The sequence below is a fragment of the Clytia hemisphaerica genome, unplaced genomic scaffold (assembly GCF_902728285.1).
Source record: "Clytia hemisphaerica strain Z4C2 unplaced genomic scaffold, Clytia hemisphaerica genome assembly, whole genome shotgun sequence".
Lineage (NCBI taxonomy): Eukaryota > Metazoa > Cnidaria > Hydrozoa > Leptothecata > Clytiidae > Clytia > Clytia hemisphaerica.
The window spans coordinates 55035-63595 of NW_027103990.1; the positions used below are offsets into that span (position 1 = coordinate 55035).

The 8561-nt window shown below is 35.7% G+C and overlaps 1 protein-coding gene across 1 annotated transcript; it reads right to left on the reverse strand.

Moving 5' to 3' along the window:
- Positions 1 to 3248: 3248 nt before the first annotated feature.
- On the reverse strand, positions 3249 to 8119 carry LOC136811159 (uncharacterized). The gene is made up of 10 exons (XM_067067775.1): positions 8046 to 8119; positions 7600 to 7634; positions 6817 to 7267; positions 6559 to 6697; positions 5985 to 6257; positions 4893 to 5397; positions 4281 to 4420; positions 4052 to 4135; positions 3801 to 3923; positions 3249 to 3596 (listed from the first exon to the last, which is right to left on the reverse strand). The coding sequence occupies exons 3-6, from the start codon at positions 7157 to 7159 to the stop codon at positions 5139 to 5141; spliced, it is 1014 nt and encodes a 337-aa protein (XP_066923876.1). The 5' UTR covers positions 7160 to 7267; positions 7600 to 7634; positions 8046 to 8119; the 3' UTR covers positions 3249 to 3596; positions 3801 to 3923; positions 4052 to 4135; positions 4281 to 4420; positions 4893 to 5138.
- Positions 8120 to 8561: the final 442 nt, after the last annotated feature.

Below are 8561 nucleotides of genomic sequence, written 5' to 3' on the forward strand. Positions count from 1 at the left end.
ATAAAATTTCGGAATTATATATAAAACACTCCAGGTAACTGAAATTCACATTCCATATTGGATATAGGGCCCTCTGACTTCAATAGAGTGCTATCTGACGCTCGTAACCTCTCAAATAGGAATGGTCGATAAAATTTCGGAATTGTTTTCAAGAAGCTGTTTTTCTATCCCTTTACACTTCTCAGAATGCTTCCATGCTAAAAAATCTTATAGTGCTTCTGTTAGGTCCTTACCAGTAGCAGTAGCTTTTAATTTTCTGATGGGCGACACAAACTCGGAATTCGAAACAAAAACGACCAAGGGACACGAAATCAAAATCCTCAAAGAGATATGACTCAAGCTATACCAGATAGTACTATTTTGGGTTCTTCTTAAGTTTTAATTTTCTGATGGGCGACACAAACTCGGAATTCGAAACAAAAACGACCAAGAGACACGAAATCAGAATCCTCAAAGAGATATGACTCTAGCTATATTAGATAGTACCATTTGGGGTTCTTCTTAAATTTTAGTTTTCTGATGGGCGACACAAACTCGGAATTTGAAACAAAAACGAACAAGGGACACGAAGTCAAAATCCTCAATGGCATACTGACTCTAGCTATATTAGATAGTATTATTCGGGGTTCTTCTTAAGTTTTAGTTTTCTGATGGGCGACACAAACTCGGAATTCGAAACAAAAACGACCAAGGGACACGAAATCAAAATCCTCAATGGCATACTGTCTCTAGTTATACCAGATAGTATTATTCGGGGTTCTTCTTAAGTTTTAGTTTTCTGATGGGCGACACAAACTCGGAATTCGAAACAAAAACGACCAAGAGACACGAAATCAAAACCCTCGATGACATATTGTCTCTAGCTATACCAGATAGTATTATTCGGGGTTCTTCTTAAGTTTTAGTTTTCTGATGGGCGACACAAACTCGGAATTCGAAACAAAAACGACCGAGGGACACGAAATCAAAACCCTCGATGACATATTGTCTCTAGCTATATTATATAGTATTATTCGGGGTTCTTCTTAAGTTTCAATTTTCTGATGGGCGACACAAACTCGGAATTCGAAACAAAAACGACCAAGAGACACGAAATCAAAACCCTCGATGACATATTGTCTCTAGCTATACCAGATAGTATTATTCGGGGTTCTTCTTAAGTTTTAGTTTTCTGATGGGCGACACAAACTCGGAATTCGAAACAAAAACGACCGAGGGACACGAAATCAAAACCCTCGATGACATATTGTCTCTAGCTATATTATATAGTATTATTCGGGGTTCTTCTTAAGTTTCAATTTTCTGATGGGCGACACAAACTCGGAATTCGAAACAAAAGCGACCAAGGGACACGAAATCAAAACCCTCGATGACATATTGTCTCTAGTTATACCAGATAGTATTATTCGGGGTTCTTCTTAAGTTTTAGTTTTCTGATGGGCGACACAAACTCGGAATTCGAAACAAAAACGACCAAGGGACACGAAATCAAAACCCTCGATGACATATTGTCTCTAGCTATACCAGATAGTATTATTCGGGGTTCTTCTTAAGTTTTAGTTTTCTGATGGGCAACAAAAACTCGGAATTCGAAACAAAAACGATCAAGAGACACACAATCAAAATCCTCAAAGAGATATGACTCTAGCTATATTAGATAGTATTATTCGGGGTTTTTCTTCAGTTTTCGTTTTCTGATGGGCGACACAAACTCGGAATTCGAAACAAAAACGACCAAGGGACACGAAATCAAAACCCTCGATGACATATTGTCTCTAGTTATACCAGATAGTATTATTCGGGGTTCTTCTTAAGTTTTAGTTTTCTGATGGGCGACACAAACTCGGAATTCGAAACAAAAACGACCAAGGGACACGAAATCAAAACCCTCGATGACATATTGTCTCTAGCTATACCAGATAGTATTATTCGGGGTTCTTCTTAAGTTTTAGTTTTCTGATGGGCAACAAAAACTCGGAATTCGAAACAAAAACGACCAAGAGACACGAAATCAAAACCCTCGATGACATATTGTCTCTAGCTATATTAGATAGTATTATTCGGGGTTCTTCTTAAGTTTTAGTTTTCTGATGGGCAACAAAAACTCGGAATTCGAAACAAAAACGACCAAGAGACACGAAATCAAAACCCTCGATGACATATTGTCTCTAGTTATACCAGATAGTATTATTCGGGGTTCTTCTTAAGTTTTAGTTTTCTGATGGGCGACACAAACTCGGAATTTGAAACAAAAACGACCAAGAGACACGAAATGAAAATCCTCAATGACATATTGACTCTAGATATATTAGATATTACTATTTTGGGTTTTCAGCTTTTAGTTTTCTGATGGGTGATACAATCTCGGAATTCGAAACAAAAACGACCAAGGGACACGAAATCAAAACCCTCGATGACATATTGTCTCTAGCTATACCAGATAGTATTATTCGGGGTTCTTCTTAAGTTTTAGTTTTCTGATGGGCGACACAAACTCGGAATTTGAAACAAAAACGACCAAGAGACACGAAATGAAAATCCTCAATGACATATTGACTCTAGATATATTAGATAGTACTATTTTGGGTTTTCAGCTTTTAGTTTTCTGATGGGTGATACAATCTCGGAATTCGAAACAAAAACGACCAAGAGACAAGAAATCAAAATCCTCATTGACATTTTGACTCTAGCTACAATCAGGGACAAAATACTTGGCACTTGGTACTTGGTAAAAGGGAAATTCACCGGGGTGTTTTGAAACCACAATCGATTTGTAAGTGCTCTAAAGTAGGTTCGAAGGGTAGAGTTTTAACGCTAGACTTAACACTTAGGACCTTAGGAACAGAGGATCCAAAAGTTTAAAAATGGTCCAGTAGGGCTTGAAATTTAGCCTAGAAGCCAATAAATTCCTCCCGGATCGAAATAATCGATGGAATCAAGTTGAGGGCCTGAAATTGACATTCTCGCTCGAACTTCAATTTTTGAAAAATGGTAAATTAGCCAAAAGTGCAAATATATTATGGCACGGATTGTATACGAGATAGTATTATTCGGGGTTTTCAGCTTTTAGTTTTCTGATGGACGATACAAACTCGGAATTCGAAATAAAAACAACGAAGAGACAAGAAATCAAAATTGGCTCTTCCAAAAAAAAATTTTAATGTGGGGGTGGGGGGGGGGCTGGAGGATAAAAAAATTTGACCACCCAAAACAAAAATGACTAAGTGTAAAAGAAATAAAAAACCTTCAATTTAATCTACCTTTAAATCTGGTGAAAAGACAGGATAGGATAATTAAAAAGGTAAACAATAAAACTAAATTATTGGTCTTGAATTCATCTTTAAATTTATTTACAAAAAACTTAATTATAAGTTTCCCTAAGAAAATGAAAATGTAATAATATATGAACTATTTTTCATTTGCTTTTTTATTTCTGAACCAGAAAAATAATTTGCAATGGGCGATAAATCGTTCTGGGGTCATGTACGCCAGCTGTGATTTAAGTTTTTTTACTTTGGCATTTTCCTGTTCGTTGATCTCCGAATTGATTTTCTCCAGGAACGAATAAAAGGCCATGTTGTACCCCAGTGAACAAGCTGAAAAATATACACGTAATCATGGAATAAAATGATTCAAAGGAAACATTTTGAGTGCAAGTTTCAAAAGTTACAAAATTTGAGTTAAAGGTGTTGAATCTGTTTCTTGTCGTAGAATACTTTGTAAAGAAATTGTATTAAAGCAATTTGAATAACATGAAGGACAAATAAAATTTTATAACAATCTGGGTCTTTCTAGCTTACCGGTATGGTTTCTCCAATGGAAACGGTCGACAAGAAACTTCGTCCACTGGAAATAGAGTGGATCTCTATTCAATGCGTACGTGTGTAGATGACAGGCGTTGTCGTAAATGATGTATTTGGGTGCTAAAATCAAAAAGAAAACTATGCAAAGAACATATCTCGTTTCAAAATAAGACCTTTTGGCAGTAGTTTTTAAACAAGTAAATGATGCTCGACGTGGTTCTGAAGTTGTAGAATTTCTTTGTTTATACCTGTAGGAAGTCTTGTCTTGAATATCGTAAAAGGTATGTTTGGCGACTCTTCTTTTTCCATAACTTGGAAACCAAAACATACACCTAAAACATAATAAATGTGTTCAAATTCACTATGTGAATCATAGTAAATTGAGACAACTGACATGATAATGAGAAATTCAAATGTTAATGGTTAGTTCTGAAAATCCAAAAGACCAAAGGTTAAAAAGTAGAAAAAGTAAAATACCATGTGGACAATAAATAGTGAAGATTCCAGAGGTGAGATTTGGATGCCCTCTATAATTCTTTCGACAATCCTTTTCCTTCTTTACCACCTTGTCTTGGACATAACATCCACGCTTACGCAAAGGTGGGAGATTGGGAAAGCTTAAACGGAATATGAAACGTACAAAGATACATTTTCTCAGGTGATAGAAAGGTTTATTTTCAATTCATTAGTTAATTGAAACATTAACTAATGTCACTATTTTTCCAAGCTGGGTGAGAAACAAAACAAATCAAAAAAAGTTAATTTTCTTCCGTCTATAATAATCAATTAAGGATCCCCTTTTTCCCTGAAAAAAATTGCTGAAGAACCAAGCCTGAAAGAATAATTTTGGGACACATTTGAGGCTCATTAGTCGAAGAACGTCAGGTTTTAGCCCTTTTCTTCACAGAAATTAATGGAAATCAATATAAGAAGAAGGAAAAGCCGAATCGCGACAGTTTTCTGTCACGAAATATTTTGAAAAGCTCAATTCACGCAAGTAAATTCCTGCAAAAAAGCGAAAATTCAAGAATTCTTTCCTAACGTATTCGATACAAACATATATCAGATGTAGACTCACTTCAATCTTACCTACAAATTTCTGATGTGCTTGTACACTTTTCAGTGTTAATTCTTTCAGCGACTTTGAAAGGCTGTTTAGCTTTGTCTGTCAAATCGAGAAGCAAACCTTTAAAATCATCAGGAAGCTGGTTTTCGATTGTCAATGATGATAGGAGAAGGTGGAAATGTGGTAGGTGATGTTGGATCTCTTCCATAAGCTTACTGTCTGACTTGACATTAGGCTGAAGCATTTTCAATGCCAATTCGCAAACAGCGTCAGATGGCTCGATATAAGAACATACCGGTGACGTGGATACAAGTAGCTGAAAAATATTTTTTGAGGCTCTTGGGAAACTTTTTAACGTTCGTGTATGTGTCCAATGACCATTTCATAATGTTATAGATGGTTCTGTATTTGGTTCTCATCTCTAATATCAATGAGTTCGACTGGAATTTGGTTAGTTTCGCATCTACCCATTTCTTCGTCCTCTTCCGAATGTTTTGTTCTGAAATCGCAATTCTATCCTCATGTTTTCTGGAGGAATAACAAAAACAGAGAAATTTGACAACATAATTAATTTTACTTACTGACAAAGTTTATTTGATTAAAAAAGAACAAACAAGTTGCGTTGTAGATCTAGCCATGTCACAAAATATTGTGGTGAATATTTCCCTGAAATTTTAATTGACGTATTTTGATATATTCAGGGGCAAGCATTTGCTCCAGAACGCAACATTTTGAAAAGGACCATAAGCCCCTTTTGTACTTACAAGGCCTAATCATTTTTGGAAGAAATTTTGCGAAAGTCGTCTTCGAAACAAAATTCTTCTTTTTAAAATTGATAAATCAAAATTTAGAACATTTTTTTTAGAAAATCTCAATTTTTTTTGAACAGTTTGCTTTTTTACCATTTACAGTACACAAATTTTGCTTTGCTTTTCATACTCACACCATCTGTTTTGCGATCAGTAATTGGGTATACCCGGGTATACTAACTGCATTTTACAAATTTGACAATCGGGTCACCGCCGTACTGACTGTCATAGGTGTCGTGGTGCAACTGCCTGCCCCCTTTTATATCTTGTGTTTCACGTAATAAGTAACAATTAAGGTAATCATACGAATATCTTTTATGAACAAATTGATTTCCACTGTCGGATAAACCAGCTGTCAGGAATTTTCGTTGATAACCCATTCCGGTGGCATCACACACTACGATGTCAGGTATCTTGCCACATTGACCACATTTAGCACCGTCTTCAAAAGAGATGGACAACAAATTGAGGAAAGCGTACCACGACGACCGTAAATCATTGTAACGGAATCTTTCAAGGGTTCTTCCTGCGTCACTGTGTTCCTTCACCATTATCTGGTAATATCCGTGAAGGGTGCAACTTGAAACATAAAAAGAATAAAGATAAATAAATAAGAAGCATCTTTGATGCAGTCAAGATATTCTTATATATTTATTGTCTTATTGTAAACTGAAGGTGAACATGTAAATTAAAGGTGTATAATTGAAGAATAACATAATAAAGGCAATATAAATAATTTTTCGTTTAACGTGAGATTCTGTTTAGACTCAAAACTCTAGACCTTGCTTTAGAGCTAAGATCTTTAATAATGCCAACACAAAGTAATAAAATATTTGATAAAAGAAAAAACTTCTCGAGTCCTCACTCCTTTTTATAGTACCTATTGCTATGGAGAAAATGATACATGTAGTCTCTGAGAAGGCTGTGGTGCACCAAAAACTTTTCCATGTTGAGAATGGATTGACATCCACCATCATAATCCCAAACTTTGTGGCACAGTTCGCATTCCTTTGTCTTCACTGAAATGACGATTTTAAATATTTATCTACTTTTATTACAAACAATAGAACCATGAGGCACGTGGCATAAAATACAACCTAGAAATATAGAAAGTGTGCATAAAGACTATACAACCCACCTCTACACATAATCGAATATCCTTTGCAATAAAGCGGAACGTCATAAAAACTGCTTGATGTCATCAAAGCACCACCACAATCTGCACGGCATAACTCATCGTCGTCAGTACAAAGAAAGAGTTCTCCAAATTTTGGCAAATACACATTCGGGGATTGAGTAGTATGTTTCATGTGGAGAGGGACATCAAATGGAATCTGCTTCTTAGAGACTGCGTCTTTGGTTTTCGCGTGTTCAGTGGATGGCTTGATCTTGAAATAATCATCCAAAAATTCAGGTGGCTCATCTTCCTTTTGTCTTTTCTTCAGGTACGTTGTATGGATACAATGGTTTTTGTGACACATGTTGCAGTAAAACCGCGTTCCATTAAACGTCACGACCCCAACATCCCCCTCGAACACCACAAGAACTGTGTTTTTATTGGCGAAAGCGATATCGTATACATCAGTCTCCTAATAATGCAACATAAAATACAGGCTAATTTTTTATCTTCTCAAAAAAGAGAAAAAAGCACAGCTCACAAAAACACAGTCTTGATTTTTCAAAGACCTCAAAGTATGATGAAGATCCAACCAAATCACTAAAAAGAGGCTACAAACAAAATGTTTAAAGCGCAATTATCTATTTAACTAGAGCTCCTAAAACCTATAGTTTTAATTTACTTAAAAGTAATTGTCAATTAACAGGAGAAAAAACAAACGACTGATGATTTAATTCTATTTAAAAACCAACATTCTCTTTTCAAACTACGTAAGTCATCTTCAGTGCATTTCGCATTACTTACCGTTTTGGATTTCAGTGTATGGATTTCAAATGTTTCTAAATTTAGGGAAAAAAAGATCTAATTACTTTGTGTCCTGTAATTAGAATGGCTAATGCGTGCATTGGTAAGAATGAATATTGTTAACCGGCTAATCTTTCGCAATAATTCTGCACGACTATCTGGAAATGCATGACTTCATTCTCATCTAATTTTTCTTGAATTGACGTATTCAACAAAATTTCGAAAAGCGTTCAAGGAAACAGTTCGCAAAATACAATAATGAAAGACTTCGTTTCAGCTGTAGTGGAAATTTTGCCCTCCGGTCATCGCAAAGGCGCCTCAGGCGCGCAAAATTTCCCAGGACAGCCTTCAAGGGTCTCACGAGTCCGTCATTTTGTAAAAAATGTAAAAAACACAAAACAAACGAAAAACACAAAGCAAACGAAACTTTAGCTAAAAAAGTATACCAAAAGGGTCTTCATCTTCGGTCCACCCGTCAAGTTCGGGAATTAGAATCTTTGCAACGGTTTGATGGATGCATAAATCTAATGGAAAGCAAAAATATTTCACATCAGATATTTAAGAAAATGTTTTTTAACTGAAGGTGTAACAGTAAATTCTAACTCCCCTAAATTAATACTACCGGTTCATACTAGTTTATTACAACTTCACCATCAAAATCTGTGGTGTTTTTACAACTCTGCTGATTTCAGATCGATGCCATGAGACTTTTTCTAAGAAAATTCTATTCTAAAGAGGGGAGTCATTATTTATTTTCTAGTTTATTTTGACAAGAAAATTCGTTTTTCCACGGGAAGTTCAAAACCCTTGAGCACTGGTATTTCAAAATACCTTGATCTTTCTGGACATAATCGCTATCAAATGAAAGGCCATCGATGTAGATTTGTTTAAATGGGTCACACGAGCAACCATACAACCAAGATAAGCCTGTCCTCTTGAATTACTAATTTTCGGCGGATAAC